Source organism: Vidua chalybeata, chromosome 24 (assembly GCF_026979565.1).
Source record: "Vidua chalybeata isolate OUT-0048 chromosome 24, bVidCha1 merged haplotype, whole genome shotgun sequence".
Classification (NCBI taxonomy): Eukaryota; Metazoa; Chordata; class Aves; order Passeriformes; family Viduidae; genus Vidua; species Vidua chalybeata.
In genome coordinates this window covers 1,064,180-1,081,012 of record NC_071553.1, presented here as the reverse complement: position 1 = coordinate 1,081,012, position 16,833 = coordinate 1,064,180, and the positions used below count along the sequence as shown (strand labels likewise).

The 16,833-nt window shown below is 45.5% G+C and overlaps 1 protein-coding gene across 4 annotated transcripts in view; it reads right to left on the bottom strand.

The window, feature by feature from the left end:
• Nucleotides 1–16,833, bottom strand: part of PPP1R12B (protein phosphatase 1 regulatory subunit 12B) — a 130,960-nt gene that overhangs the window by 77,135 nt on the left and 36,992 nt on the right. For all 4 annotated transcript variants that reach the window (XM_053963842.1, XM_053963843.1, XM_053963844.1 and 1 more), the window contains exons 4-9: nt 16,206–16,365; nt 12,058–12,202; nt 9,653–9,727; nt 7,057–7,136; nt 6,346–6,485; nt 1,153–1,262 (exon numbers count right to left, since the gene is read on the bottom strand). In XM_053963842.1, the coding sequence (XP_053819817.1) occupies nt 1,153–1,262; nt 6,346–6,485; nt 7,057–7,136; nt 9,653–9,727; nt 12,058–12,202; nt 16,206–16,365 (710 nt within the window). The remainder of the gene's footprint in view (nt 1–1,152; nt 1,263–6,345; nt 6,486–7,056; nt 7,137–9,652; nt 9,728–12,057; nt 12,203–16,205; nt 16,366–16,833) is intronic.

The window sequence follows — 16,833 nt, the reverse complement described above, 5'->3', positions numbered from 1 at the left end:
CTGCTAGTCTACTGAGCTACACAGCTGTAACATTTTCATGTAATTTTGATGCTTTCCTCAGAGAATGCTCAAAACCACAGCAAAAGCTGCCATCTGTAAATTCTGAACAACACAGGAACAGCACATACTAATAACTCCCCTAACAGAGGGCAACACAATCTAAAGCCCAGTCTGTCAAAGAGAATTACAGAAAAATCAAACAGGTGAGAGAAGGTAAAGAAACTGATCTTAAGTGACTGAGGTCAAATCAATAATTTCTCTGCTCACAGGCCAGTTTCTACACCCTAACACCCTTATTCTGCATTAAACAGCTCAAAGAAGTGAGAGACCAAACCTCTTCAGCTGGGAAAAGGTTAACTGAAGTACTCACAGTTCCCAGCATCCTTCTAGTTCTAACAGTTCCCATGCTAAGCCAGCCTGAGCTGAACAATGCTCAGAGGAGCTCTGTTTCATTTGATCATGGTTACGCTGTGTTACATGCGAAAAATAAAAAATTGTGACTAAGTAAGAAACTCTTCCCCCTGACAAGCTTCAGCCCTGGGCCAGGGGTCTGTGTGGTTTTCTCCATAGTCTGGTGCAAAAAGAAAGCAGCAGCACACAACAGGAGTCCTGTGCAGAGCAGAGTCTCCTGGTGCCATCTAGCTGAGTGATCTGTGAGCTGGAGGATTCACGTAAGATTTCAGTGACCACTTCACGTTTCAAAGCTTTTATAGCCCAGCTGGCCAGCCACATGCAAACTGTCTGCTTGCTGGGCAATAACATCACACCGCTGACTCAACTGGCTTTGGCAAGTCAGAGGCACTTTGGATGATGGTGCCGTACTCACCACTGGCACACAGGCAGAAATCAGCTCTGGTGACCTTCTGAGAAGACATTGGCACCAGTCCCCTCAGAACTGACAGCACACAGAGCATGTGCTGCAGGCTGGCTTTCTTCACCACAATTGGCTCTGGAGGGTCAGAGATTCAAGAGGAACCGTATTGTCCCTACACTGCTGTTAACACACATCTTTATCAGAATTTCATGCTATCAGGCTTTTCTAAATTCAAGTCTTAAAGTCCTCTGAATACTGGTTTCAGAGCATCCATCTCCCAGTAACACCTTCTGCTTCTGAGCACCACTGGAGTCCCCATTGATTCCAAATTCACTTACTCTTCTGGCAGATGCAGTGAACGAGTTGGGCTCGGGTGGTGGCATCTGCTCAGTGATGCTGGGCCTGGATTCACGGCTGGAGTGGTTGGCAAAGGGCTCTTCCTTTCTCTCTACAATTTTAAACAAGAAGAGAAACCAAATGTTTCAGTATTGCACTTCTGAGGCCCTTCTTTACACAGAGTGTGGTCTGCACTCCAGTTCAGTGCTGTGTGACCTCCTTGGATCACAGAGATGTCAGTGCCTTCTGCACTGTCAGATGTCAGGGCTTTCTGCAAGGAGCTTCCCACTTCCTAAAGAATAGGACGGATACATTTGCCAGGCAAAGTTTTTGTACTTTATTCTCACAGACAAGCAAAATCTTTGCAGAAAGCACCATAAAAAGGACACACAAGTTTTCTGTTTTTCACAACTTTGTTTCCTGTCTGGGAATTTCTTCCCTGGTAAATCTTGGGATGAAAAGGGGCACATGCTGTTCCTCCTTGCTGTACCACAAGTGTGGTACAGCCCACAGCCCTGTGTGCCCAGTGCTGGGTTTCACTGGGTTTGTCTGTGCTGCTGGGCAGAATTTCTGGTCTTCTGCAGCAAAATCAATTTTTCTACAGGAAGCCAGGACTGCTGCCCAACAAAAACCCTTACTTGGGTTCCAAGCAAGCTAAGCAACCCTTGTCCAAGCTCACAGCTGGCTCCCTGCTTGTTAGGTAAGTGCAGCTGTCCAGCATCACATTTATTTTTTGTATCTATGCACATGCTCAACAGAAGAACCTTCATCAGATATTACCAGGGGGAGAGTATGCAGAAAGTGTGACTCAGGCAGAAGGTTCACTTGACAGGAGAGTACAGGCTGGAGACAGACTATTCATCATAAACCCAGGCACATGGAACCTGCCTGAGAAATGATGTGCCTAAACCCACCTATCAAAGCTTTCCTTAAAGCTATGAGTGCTCACACAGTCATGGCTTGGAAAAAATAAAGTAATTTTAAGCATAAGCACCCAAACAGTCCTAGCAAATAACATATGTTATGTTAACATACATGTTATGTTAATGTATGTGTAGGGAATAAAAATCTGCTGTTACATATTTAGAGTCATTTGGGATGGAGCATCCGGGAGGATGGCACCTTGGAGTGTGAAGATCCATCTTTCTGTAACAAATATTCTCAGTACTAGAAAAATAAGGATTCAAAGGACACAAAAACCAGAAAAGAGCAAGCCAAGAGAAACATTTTAAAATAAGAGGAAGTTATCAGGACTGACAAAGCCTGAACTAAAGAGACAAAGACAGAATCATGGAATGTCCTGAGTTGAAAGGGTCACATAGGGATCATCCAGTCCAACCCCAGCCCTGCACAGACACCCCAACAATCCCACCCTGGGCACCCCTGGCAGTGCTGTCTAAACACTCCTGGAGCTCTGGCAGCCTCGGGGCCGTGCCCATTCCCTGGGGAGCCTGGGCAGTGCCCAGCACCCTCTGGGGGAAGAACCTTTCCCGATATCCAGCCTAAATCTCCCCTGACACAGCTCCAGCTGTTCCTTTGGGTCTGCATAGGAATGGATTCTCTGCCACTTTTCCCTCTCTGTGAAGCCATAGATTTCAGTTCTGGGGCAGAGCTTTCACCCACCCCTGGGGAAGGGGCAATGGATCCCCCATTCCTCCTTGCAGGCCTGGCCTGCCACATTTGGCATCCAAGTGCATGGACATGCCCATTTGCTGCCAGTTGCTCATTGTTGTGACTGAGGCCTGTAAAACACAGGGCACTGCAGGAGGGGAAGGTGGCAGCAGCTCTCCAGGCTGGGTTGGATGGGCACTGGGAGCCTGTTCTGCAAGTTTATAGCACACAGATCAGCTTTTAAGGTCAAGCCTAATTAGAAGGGCACAGGTTAAAGTGATAATGACAGGCTGGGAAGGACTAACTGTGAGCAATGTGACTGGGACATTCTGGGACATCTGTGACTGCAGAAGAGGAACAAGCGGAGGGACTCTGTGCTGGCAGGGCTGCCTTTGGGCAGGATCCCACATTTTATTCTACCAAAATTTCAGTAATAAGCATTATAAATTCCAGACAACAGAAACTTGATTAGTTCAGTCTCCTCAAAATAAATTTGGTAAGAGTAAAAATTTAGGTTTCCTTTTAGGTTTCTAATTCCTTTTCTGTAAGGGTTTTTGGATAAGGGTTTTGTTTGGCTGGTTTCTAAACAAAAAACACTAAAAGCTTCCATGGCCTACTTCAATTCCCAGTAATTACATATTGTAATAGTTCCCAGCAAAGATAATCACCATAGAATTTTATACTGATCTTTCTCTTGTTTACAAGAGGTCAATGCCAAATTAATTGTCTTCAAAATGAATAAAGTGACATTAATGCCCTTAGCTTCCTTTGTCTGAAGAACAAAAATTTCTTACGCATTATAGGAAACACACTACTCTGAAGCCTTCCAACAATTTCACTGCTTCCCTCATCCAGTTTCTTCCTCCCATAGTCTCTGCAAATTCAACAAATTAATCGCAACATGAGACTCTTCAAAACACACCTCAAAATAAACTTGCATGTTACATTGCCAGCTTCTACATGTCCTGCTTTATGCTCAGCTACCAAAGGGGTTGGAATTTTTAGGTTTAAAAAGACCACTCAGAATTTTTGTTTTTTCATCTGGACTTTGAACACTTTAGAACAACAGTCATAATCTATGTGTCCAGCATTGCTCAGAATAATAAAGGTATGGGAATATTACAGAAAATGAAGAGGAATAAGGGAATAATATTCATGTTTTCATACCCCTGCCTCCTATACAATCCAAGCATGTAAAATGTTGACCAGATAAACACAGAACCACAGAATCCCAGATTTGTTTGAACCAAAAGGAGCCTTAAAGCTCATCTCATTTCACCCCCTGCCATGGGCAGGGACACCTTCCACCATCCCAGGTTGCTCCAAGCCCCATTCAGTCTGTCTTTGGGCACTTCCTGGGATCCAGGGGCAGCCACAGCTGCTCTGGGCACCCTGTGCCAGGGCCTCACCACCGTCACAGGGAGGAATTTTTTCCCTAATATCCTATCTAAACCTACTCTCTGTCAGTTTCAAGCCTTTCCCCTTTGTCCTGTGACTCGAGGCCCTCACAAACAGTCTCTCTTCATCTTCCTTGCAGGCTCCTCTCAGGTCCTGGGAGGTCACAATGAGGTCACCCCAAAGCTTCTCTCGTCCAGGCTGAGCAATCCCAATTCTCCCAGCATTTCCTCCCAGCAGAGCTGCTCCATCCCTGTGACCATCCTGGTGCCTCCTCTGGGCTCACTCCAGCAGCTCTAGCTCCTTCCTGTGCTGGAACCCCAGGGCTGGAGGCAGCTCTGCAGGTGGGGTCTTACCTAAGTGGGGCACAGGGGCAGAATCCCCCCGTGTCCTGCTGCCCATGCTGGGAGATCAGCCCACGAATACCACTGTCTGTCTTTGAAATCAGTAATACTGTGACATTTATTATTTTCATTACCAAAATGAAAAATTCTCCTTCTCTTTGGAGGCCTCCTATAATGTGGGCTGATGCTGTTACCTTATAGAACCTTGCTTTAAAAAGAGTACCCTTGCTTTAAAAAGATGTGACCCTCCACTCACATATGCAGCAAGTGATAGCTGTGTCTCCACCCAGGTGGGCAAGTCTACACTCATTTTACCAGAGATTTCAGAAGTTTACAAGGTGGGGGTTTCAATTCTGATGGAAATTTCTCAAAGGACTCAAGAATCTTTCCAGGAAAGGAGAGTACAGATAACAGAGCCTGAAGCTGAATCATTACCTGAATGCTTCTTGTCTCCCATTTCTATTAGCTTCAGTGCTTTGACATATACTCTTATAATGTGCTTTGCTCAGTGAATTAATGCAATAAAAAGACCTGTTCTGGCTTTAAACAAAATTTAATGCTGAGTGCTGTAGACCTTTTCTTGCTGAAGGATCTTAGGCTGTTCCTGACTCAGTTAAACCCCACACAGTTCCAGGTCTTGTAAGTGTGCAAACATTTGAGTTGTTTTGGTCAAACTGCCACCACGTTTACAAGGATTACAAACACTGGCTCCCAGCTAGACAGGTATAATTTATATTTATATAAATATGTATAAAATCAGGGTAAACCCCTGATTTATGGAGAAAATATATGTGACCTGTACTGCATGTCTCTTCCTACCACTGACATGTCCACTAGACTTGCTTGATTTAAAAGCCCCAGGATCATTTTCCTGTGTTACTGCCATGCCCACCCAGCTGGTGCAGCAGTAGCTCTGCAGAGCCCAGCCAGGATTTCCCACCCCTCTCACCCTGCCCCAACAGCATTAATTGACACAATCCTAACACAGGTGACAATTTCACTGGCACAGAAGCACAACAAAACTTTATTTTACACTTCTCCTCAGGACCTATTTCTTAGTACATTGGATATAGACCAAGTAAATTGATGTTAAAAGTAGTTTAACCATTAAATACATCATAGTACGAGATCCATCTGTGTTTGCAGAATATTAAGTACAAACAAGTCTTGGCTTACTGTAAAATTAAGTATCTGTATTTAAACTTTCTGTGCTGCACATATACACTTTTAAAACTAATTAAGGTAGCCACAGAAATGATGGAAAAGGAATGGGAGTAAGATGCCAGCAATATACTATAATGTAAATGCTACTGTGACTCTGTGTACTTAATCCTTATTTCCCACTATCTTTTGCAATCTTTATTCATCACAGCCTGGAAAACAGAAGTTCCTCACCTTTATAATCAGCCAGAAGAGCTTCAGCCCTTCATTTCAGACATATCCAAACACAACAGGCTATTGCCTTCCTACACCTTCACCTGCTCCCCTACCATCCTGCAGTACCTGAAGGATTCTTCTTGAACTGGGCCAACAAGAAAAACACCCTGTTTGAGAACAAGCTATGGACAATGTGTTATTTTCAATACATGTGAGCTGGAAGTAGGAATTAAAATAGGATCTGAAGGATTTTTTAAAAATAATTATGCTGACCTGCGAGTCAGCATTTGAATGCGCTTGTAGCACAGTAGCTCCAAGTTTCCCCAAATTCTGTGCATATACACTGGAAGTAAAACTTTCAGATGTCCTTAACAACTAATTATGCAATTAGTTAGCAATAACAATAACAACATTAATAATGGTAACAGCTTGGCTAGTTATTAAATCCAAGGCTGTACTAAGTCTTACCTGATTCCTTTTCAGCATCCGATTCTGAAACTTCATCTTCAGCTTCTTCCTCTTCAGAACTAGAACTGCTCGAGTCCTTGTTCTCTTCCTCAGTTTCCATGGTCTTCAATGTGTCTTCCTCATAAAGAATCTTCTCTTTGCTGCAAAATAGGAAATTTTTAGGACTAGGCAAGCAAGTTATCTGAGTTGTACTTCTCAGGAAGACATAGACATGATTTATTACACACAGAACAAGCAAAGGATAAAATCCATCTACAGACTGAACACTCCAGAACTTCCATCATGGCCAGTTTGCCACGGATTCCACTGCCAGTCTCGCATTTTCTGCAAGCATTTTTCCATCCACAAAATTGTGATCTCTCCTTTTCTAGTGCCACATAACACAGCAGTTGGGCTGTAGGGCTTTGTGCAACAAAAATGTGTAGTTCTCAGCCCAAAGATCTGATTGATCCTCAACCAGAGCAGAAGCTGGAGAACCAAACACCAGCCCAAGCCCTTGTTCCACCACTCACTGGGTATGTTAAGACACAACACAAACTGAATTTGACACAACTAAAACTGCATTGGAGAGTGCTCAGATTAAAAAAAAAATGCATTAAATAAACAGCAGTGAATTGTTTTTGACCTAGCTGAGGCCAGCTAGCTGTGAGAGATGAAGCTGCTCTCCATTACTTTCTGGGCAGTTTCTTTTCAACTAAGAGGGAGACTTACTTGGTGAAGAGTCTGTTTTGAGGCTTCCCATTCATGTCAGCTTCAATCAGCTCATTCCTTGTCTCCTTCTCACTTCGCAGCTGTTAAAAAGTCCAGGAAGATGGGAGAGAGAGAATAGGACAGACATTTACCAGCCCTGTCAGCATAACCCAGTGAGCACCACAGCACAGGGTCAGCCCAGCCTCGTTAGACCAAGCCACTGCAGATTTGTGTAAGATGCCACTTGAACAGCAGCACATCTGCAATGGCACTCTGAGACTTGGACTGGAGCTCCACCAGGGCACAGCACCCAGCCTGTCCTGGGAATGCAGCTGCCATTTAATAAAAACTCCAAAGGCACCTGCAGCTGCCCCTGCCAAGACCAGGGACAAACCTTGACTGCTGCCCAGAGAGGTTGTGGGCACCCCCATCCCTGGAAGTGTCCAAAGCAGGTTGGATGGGGCTTGGAACAACGTGGGATAGTGGGGGTGTCCCTGCCCATGGCAAGGGGTGGAATGGGAACTCCTGTGAGGATGGGTCACTTCTTAAATCTCTCAAATGCACAAAAAGTCATTGCATGAGAATACCTGGGATCACACAGAAATTGAAAGATTTTGTCTAGAGAGCAGCAATATTAATTTTACCACCATCAGTGGACAAAACAGTACCCAAAAATTGTTTAAGTACCTTCCAGAAGCACAGAAACAGCTCAGGCAGAAGTAGGGATGGCAGTTAGGGGCTCAGTTTAAGGCTGACTCTGCTCTGTCATGGCTCACCAGGTTTTTCTTTTTCTTTTGACAGCAGTTGACACCAGGCAAAGGAAGTAAAAGCACTGTAAGTTCTGAATCATAGAATCCCAGAATTATTTGGGTTGTAAAGGACCTTACATTCAGCCCTACTCTCTGCCATGGGCAGGGATACCTTCCACTATCCCAGTGGCTCCAAGCTCTGTCCAGCCTGGCCCTGGACACTTCCAGGCATGGGGCAGCCACAGCTGCTCTGGGCACCCTGTGAAGTGGGAAAAGCTGCATGGATTCCAGTGAAGAGCAAAAATCTGCAGCACAGCATTGTTAAGCTGACTAAACTGCTGGAGCACAGCAAAGGGAAGTCCAGGAAACAGCCTGCTCCATTCACAGATAATTCAGTAACTGGGAAAAAAAAAAATCCAAACCCAAACCAAATTGCTTCCAGCATACAAAAATCCCCCCTGCTTTCCAATAATGGCAGCAAATCTTTCAGCAAGGGTGGCACAGGGCTCTGCCTTAAGACTGAAAAACACATCTGATTTGAAAGCCATTTTGGAACAGAAATAACATCATGGAACTGCCTGTTTTATCCTTAACAAATATAAGTTTTCTGGTTTTAAGTGATAAAAATGCCACATGATAAACACATGTTAAATTGGCTTTTCCACTAAAAAATCATATCCACTAAAAAAAAAAGTGTAAAAAAATCCAGATTCTTTTGCCCAGTTCTACACTGACTGAATAAATGGAGAAGGCCTTTATATAGTGCTTCTATATAGAGAACAGGAGGGTTGCAGCCCCTGCAAAGCAGCCCTAAAAAGGGGTGAGCAGTCACCCAAAAAATTCTTCTTTTTCTTTTTCTCTTCTTTTAAGAAGTGCAGTTATCTGCAAAATCCTGGGTAGTGAGAGAGAGGGGAATCCAAAATACAACCTTGATAGTATTTATCAACACCTCATTTAGGGAGAAGCTGATTAACTTTTAAGAAGTTCCTGTGAATACTAAGGCTGCTATTTGAGGATGGCAGCAGCTGTGTTGTGATCAGAGCTGGAGTTCTAACCACCCACACTGTCAGTTCCTGAAAATCCGTTCTTGGGGTTTATCAGCAGTGTTCCCATTCTGTCTGTTTCTGAACCCAGTGTTTTAGTGATACTTACAGATTTTTAATTCTTTTTGAAAGAAGGTTAGCTTGTGTTTTGGAAGCACCCAAATGAGATAATTGAGTAGACCAGATGAAATAGGAAAAAATTCAATCCAAACCAAACTTTCTGGCTTGACAACTGCCCTTACTTTGAACAAGATATATTCTGCTTTCCTTTTTTTATGTCAACTTTTGGCTTATAATCCCTTCCAATCCCTTCCACTGCATTATGAAATGGCAATTTAATATAATTTTGAAACTACCCATTTTTTCAGTCCAGAATTCCCTGAAGTTTTATAATTTCTTCTTCCTCAATCCAAAGCCTCCCTATTTTAAGAAAGGCAGACATGGTAACAGATCTCTTTCTCAACACTGACAGTGCATTTCCCTGGATGCAAACACAAAGCTGACTTGGGTAATCACTCATTAGGAACAGAGCAGTCTGATGCTAGAGAGCCTGCCAGCCAACAAAGCAATTGCAAGATAATAACAAAGATGAAATTCCTTACCAGTTCCCATAATTCTGCATGCCATCACACTACTGACCTCCTTGCTGCTGTCATCCAGTCATCTAGATTTCTAGCTATCAAAAATATTGCTGTGATTAAAGATTGCAAATGAGTAACTAAAGAAATTAGCTGGGCCTCAGCTTCCTGCATCTGTTGGCACCATGTGTCTTGGAGAACACCTGTGTGTGGAAAGGTAATTGGAAAACAACCTCCAGAAACTCACCACAGTCTGTTTCTTCTGCAGCATTTCTAAATGCTCCACAAGTCCCTCGTCAGCAACGTCAAAGGGTGTCTGGCCCTGGTGCAAAGAGAGAACACAAGAAGATATCTGAGATGGCACAGTGGTAATATTCCACAAAGTCCTATTTACCAGTGCACATGCTCCACATCCTCCCTCCCCAAATGGCGAGTAACACTCTGTTTCACTCCAGAGCAAGGAAATCCATGTGACAGTGGTCATGGAATCACAGAATCATTTTGGCTGGAAAAGACCTCTAAGATCATGTTTATGTTTAGTGAGCAGCTTTTACCAGGGGAGTGCAGCTCCCTGATTGCTGCTGCTCAAATCCAACAGCCAGGACTATGCTTGAGTTTCCAGTTTCTAAAAAGGACACTCTTGCACTGAGAGGGAATGTGATCAACCTCTCCTTATGTTGGAGATCAGGAAAGGTTCTTCCCCCAGAGGGTGCTTGGCACTGCCCAGGCTCCCAGGGAATGGGCACGGCCCTGAGGCTGCCAGAGCTCCAGGAGTGTCTGGACAATGTTCCCAAGGATGCCCAGGGTGGGATTGTTGGGGTGTCTGTGCAGGAGCAGGGGTCAGACTGGATGGTCCTTGTAGGTCCCTCCCAGCTCAGGAGATTCCTGATTCTGTGTTACTTTATCATCATGTATTTAAACGCTTTGAAAGGCTGCCAGCAAGCCAAAAAATCTGGGGTCCATTTCCACATCCATAGGCATTTATGAGCTAAAACAAACCAGAAAAAATAACTCTAGTGCATAAACCAAGAAATTGGTTACATTTTCACCAAACTAGAGTTCTAAATGCCATTTCATTAACAACCTGAAAGCCGATGGCTACAGGTCAAAAAATAAAAGGTAGCCTTGTCCATCTGACCCAACAAGGAGACAATTCTGGACTGGAAGGAGCAGGTAACACAATAAACACAACTGTGGCTGTTTCAAGTATGGCATGATACAAGACCCCAAACACATCCTGAACACTTCAGAAAAGCACCTGATGGCATTTAAACAGAAAAGATTCCCCGTATTTTGGGTGCCAAAGAGCTCACCAGGCTGAAAGGGCTCCTCATGGGGCATTTGAGTTCCAGCAGTTTCCAGCACAGCTGGATGCAGCTGAACACACAGGGCTCTCTCTTATCACATCTTCCTGCCTGCTTTCATCCCCTGGTGCTCCTCCAAGCACATTCAACCTTCCCTCCTCCCCCAGAGGCAGCCAAGGCATGCCTGGTCCAGCGGGAAGCAGCTCACAGACCAGTGTGGACATCCCAGCAGGGATGGGAACACCAAGAGCAGCCCTGGACAAGCTCTTGAAAATCCAAGGGCTCCTCAAGGAAAAACCTGTAACTATTAGAAAGCAAATGTTTTTGCTCCTTTTCTTCCATCCTATTTTTCTTCGCTCATGTGTTACAAATCTTCAATTTCCTTTTTTATTACCAATACATAGAAGAGGAAGGATTTAAAACTGCCAGTTTCTCATGGGTTCACTTATTTTCAGTGCCTTATACCTTTAATATTAGTATTATTTTGCACTCCAGGACTGTTTCTTTGCTGCCATTTGATTTCTCAGGGTAACTCAGAATGGCAGTGATCAGCTCCTATCTCTTCTTACAAGCTCAGTGTTAAAAGTTTAATCAGGTCACATTTCCCATAATATTTGAAATCTTTCCTGTCTTCTCCCAGTCAATATTCTTCATTTACTGATGTATTTAAATTATCCAATGTACAGGCAAGGAGGACTGCTATGACTTTGTCATGTAGATGGATCATGATGTTGGATCTCTTATGAGATCCCACCTGGATCTGTGTCTAGCTGTGTCCAGCTCTGAAGCTCCCATCTCAGGACAGACATGGACCTGCTGGAAAGAATCGAGATGGGGGGCCACTAAATTGACCACAGGGCTGGAGCCCCTCTGCTCTGGAGCCAGGCTGGGAGAGCTGAGGGTTCACCTGGTGAAAAGAAGGCTCTGGGGAGACCTCAGAGTCCATTCCAATACCTAAAGGGGCTCCAAGACAGCTGGAGAGGGACTTGGGACAAGGATCTGGAGGGACAGGACAAGGGGGAATGGCTTATCATTGGCAGAGGGCAGGGTTAGATGGGATATTGGGAAGGAAATTTTCGCTGTGAGGTGCTGAGGCACTGGCACAGGGTGCCCAGAAAAGCTGCAGCTGCTCAATCCCTGCAGGTGTCCAAGGCCAGGCTGTTCGGGGCTTGGAGCAACCTGGGCTAGTAGAAGGTGTCCCTGTCCATGGCAGGGGGGGGGGATGAGATGAACTTTAAGGTTCCTCCAAATACAAACCAGTCTGGGGTTCTATGATTCCATGATCATGCAGAAGGCTATAGTCAATATTAATCTGGCTAAAAATACCCTGCATTAGTTGTGTACTGACCAGCTTGTTCCTGATGTCCATGTCACACAGAGCCTCAGCCAGGATGGAACACGCTTCCTTCACTCCCCAGTGAGCAGCAGCGTGGAGTGGTGTCCAGCCATCATTGTCCTGGACGTTCAAATTAAACCCAGCCTGGATCAGGAGCCTGAGGAAAGCAGCAGGATTGATCTCTGCCCATCAGGAATGACTTCCTGAGAGAGCAGTTTCCCCTGTTAGGCACCAAGTGGGCAGCCTGGCTCCCTAACAGCGAGGAGCTTCTGGACTTGTTTATTAACCAAAGCAACATCCCACTTGACGTGCTCGAAACTGTAATGGAAAGGGCAATGAACGAAAAGTGACTTCGATGTAAAACCTGCTGGAACATGTCAAACCGACAAGGTTCCCTTTCAGCATGCCCTGAACTGAGAGAACACCTTGACTTCTCAACTGGCATTGGTGACAACACCTTGATTTCTCAACTGGCATTGGTGACCCAGTCTGAACTCCTGCTCCAGCAGAGGAGAGAGTCTGGACTGGCTCAGTTGCATCCCTGCAACTGCCACCCCTGTGCCAGGCAGCCAAGTACAGCACCTGCCAGGAGAGGGACATTTGGGAACTGGAGCTCGAGCTTGGTTCTCCGAGAGCACAAGGCCACAGTGTGGGGTGGTCCTCAAGGAGACCAACAGGACTGCCAGGGAAGCACCAGTGACAGTGACAGAGGTAAAATCTGTATGCTAAACAACCCTCACTTGGATTAAACAACCCCAAATGCATTTTTTCAGAGTAGCCCTTGGACAATTCAAGCAAATCCTCCACCAGTGAACTTGCCTGGGATCTCCTTTCCTTACCCTCACTGCTGTGCCCCTTCCACCCTCCCTTCTCCATCAGAGGAGAACACTGGTGTTTCACAGTACCTGGAGCTTGAATATTTAACACTGAAACAAACACAAAAGGTTTGGGGTAGTCTGGAGCTCCAGAGCCATGAGCACACGCACATGGGTGCGGCAGTAATCAGACAAGAGCACTGAGCAGCTCCTGCATCAAAACTATTATCCAAATTGCTTAAATAGTGAATAACATCCCAGGGGAATTCTGCAAGTCTGGTAAAACTGCTCCTGAAAATTTCCATTGTGGGAAATTCCCCCATGCAGAGCCAACATTGCACAGCATGAGGGAAATCCAGCATGACCCCAACATGGCACCAATAGCTTCAAAACTCCTGCAGCTTTACACCAATGTGCTACTGTGCTAAATAAAACACAGTCACAGCAGAGCAGCTGTGGGCTTCTCTGTGAAAGAAATTGTAAATTAGGTGCTGAGTTTCTGTTGATTTTCCAGCTGGCAGAAGGGAGAAACAGAGCTGCTAAGAGACTCAAGGTCACAGACAAATTCCATGTCTCATTTAGAGTTAACTGGCTCCTGGCTGTCAGCCCCTTTGGTTTAAGTCACTAAAGCTCTGGATTTGAACTTCAGCACAGCTATCACATACACAAGAGGGAAACAATGTCAGCTTGCTGTGAGATGTGTTTATCATTACCATCATTAATGCCAAGGAGAGGCTGTCCAGAACTCAGTCATCCTGCACACACTGAACTTCATCAAGGAGCACTGGATTCACAACCCTCCCCTGACAGGTGACAGGACCAACACCTCAGATTCAGAGACATTACATTTCTATTTACATGTGCTGTGTTAGATTCCTGCTCTTGGTCACGGTACAGGCACAGACAGCTCATCACTCAATTATAAGTTCTAATAACTGAATACAAATCAGAAACATGAAGTACAATAAAATGCTTGAGCTTGATATGAAACAGCTCTTCGACATCAAGTCATGTCACTTAAAATTATGAAACTTAGGATCAAGATAGATGAACACTTCCAGAATGGATTTTAACACAGGCAGTAGAGTAAGCTTGTGTGATGGTTACACACAGCCTGGCTTTTGGTAGCAGGCAGGCCACAGAGGTGGCTTCTGTGAGAAGCTGCTGGAAGCTTCTACCATGTCTGGCAGAGCCAATCCCTGATTGCTCTGAAGATGGACATGCTGCTGGCCAAAGCTGGGCCAAATAGAGGGGTTGGTGACACCTCTGTGACAGCAGATTTAAGAAAATCAAAACAAAGTTGGCATGCACAGTTTTTCTTCTTGTCAGAGAAGAGGAGGTGAGAACATGTGAGGGAAATGATGTGGAGACACCAAGAAGAATGAGGGGGAGGAGGTGCTCTAGGCACCAGAGCCAAGATTCCTCTGCAGGCTGTGGTGATGACCATGGTGAAGCAGCTGTGCCTCTGCAGCTCATGGGATCCATGGGGATGCAGAGATCCACAGGGATGCAGAAATCCACAGGGATGCAGAAATCCATCCACAGCCCATGGGGATACATGGGGAGGCAGAGATCCACCCACAGCCCATGGGGATCCACAGGGATGCAGAGATCCACCCACAGCCCATGGGGATCCACAGGGATGCAGAGATTCACCCACAGCCCATGGGGATCCACAGGGATGCAGAGATCCACGCACAGCCTGTGGGGATCCAGAGGGAGGCAGAGATCCCTTGCAGTCCATGGGGGAGGAGATCACTCTGCAGTGGGTGGATGCCTGGAGGATGCTGTGATCCAGGGGAAGAGCCAGTGGAGAGAGGGGGCTCTGTTTCCAGGCTGAAGCAGCCTGTCCTTGGAGGACTGCACCCCACGGGAAGAGAGACCCATGCTGCAGCAGTTTTGGGAGGACTGTGAGCCTGTGGGGGGAATTCATGTTGCAGCAGCTTTGGGAGGATTGCTGCTTGTGAGAGTGAACCCACACTGGTGAAGTTCACAGAGAACTGTCTCCCGTGGGAGGGCCCCCACGGTCTCACAGGGGAAGGACTCCTCTCCCAGGACAGTGAAGAAAATCTCGGTGATGAACTTACCAAAACCCCCATGCCCTGTTTCCCTGTGCTGTCAGTGGGAAGGAGGGAGGGCCTCGGGGTAAAAGGTGTTTTAAAGGCTTATTTTTTACTTCTCATTATCTTCCTCTGATTCTGTTAGTAATAAATTCACTTTGCAACTTTCAGCTGAGCCTGTTTTGCCCTTGAATGGTTTTCTCCAGGCCTTATCTCAACTCAAGAAGCCTTTGTTAATTTTTTTCTCTCCTCAGCCCAGCTGTGGGAGGGGAGGGTGAGTGAGCAACTCCTGTGGGTGCCGGCGTTGGGGAGTGTCAAACCACGACACCTTGTAAAGACTATTTACAAGAGCATGTATAACAACACAAAGAGGAATAGATTCACATGGACAGAGGGCAGGGTTAGATTAGACATGAGGTAAAAATTCCTCTCTGTGAGGGTGGGGAGGCCCTGGCACAGGCTGCCCAAAGAAGCTGTGGCTGCCCCATCCCTGAAGTATCCAAGGCCAGGTTGGATGGGGCTTGGAGCAACCTGGGATAGATGAAGGTGTCCCTACCCAAGGCAGGGGGTGGGAGAAGATGAGCTTTAAGGTTCTTCCCCACCCAACCCAGTCTGGGATTCCATGAGCTCTATGTTCATGGGCAGCTCCAGCCACACATAAAGAGCAGAGAAGAAAGCTTTATTGGTGTAAAGCCTAATTTGACATTACCTGCAACAATATTATTTTTTTTTTACCAGGAAATGGTACACTGGGCAGGTTTATGTACATAATAATCTTGTTAGTGCCAGGACAGCAGAGCTGTCAGGTGCTGGAATCCCTCTGTCACTGCAGGAGCAGTAGCAAGAAGGGGCAGAGGAGTGAGACAGGGGTGGACACTGCATTTTCCCACAAGACTGGTCATGTCTGTGACTGTCATGCAGTATGTGTTGTCACTTTGTATGTCAACATTATACTTTTATCCCCTACTACTATTTAACTTGCTAGTCCTGAAACTATTACTCTAACAGTGAAAATCAGACCTTGTGATTAGAAAAATTAGAGATCTCCTAATTTATGCCTCATTCTCTAAAAAGCTTTCATTACTCCAAAAAGGCCTGGAGGTATGAAAGGGAATCCTCCTGTCCCTGTGTATTTCTGGGTGAACCCCTGTGGTTGTACATAAAACCACAGAGCCTTTTGAGAAACAGCAGCCTGAAAATCTCACTATGGAACAAATTTCTCTGAATGTAAAGCAAAATGTCTTCAGCCTTAATTTCATGCATCAGCCCTGGGAGGAGCTCCTACCTCATGACTTCAGAATATCCCTTGGCTGCAGCAACGTGAAGAGCTGTGGCTCCTGTCCGGGGCTGCTTTATATCCTCAATTCTCCCACTGTTCAGCCACTGCCGAGCATCCTGGAGCATTTGCTGCTCCTCTTCTTTCCTTGACAGCTCTAGGTCTACACCTAAGGGGGTGAAGCACAGAACAAAAAACAAACAAGAGATGAAAGCTCTGAAGTACTTATTATACTTAACCTATGCTCCATTTACTATAAAATATTAGTAAACTATTTCTGATCTTCCAAAAAACAATCAACAAAAGCCTCTTCTGTGTCATTGACAGAGACTTCAAAAACTGCCTGAGTTAAAAATTTTGAAAGCTGGGCCAGTGGTTGCAACCCAGTCCAACTGACTAAAAGCTCAGGTGTGCATTAAGGGTAGAAGGATTGAGTTCTACATGGGCTGTGTCTCAGACTGAAATAACAAAGTCATGAACAACAGCTTAACTGACTCAATTGACCTGCAGTGAGGGTATAATCTCAGACAGGGAAGCTCTGAGGACCCTCAGATGTCTCCTGCAAGAGCACAGTGACACCAGTTCTGTGCTCACTCCATATTCAGGACACTGCCTATGACACACACAGGAATCTGCA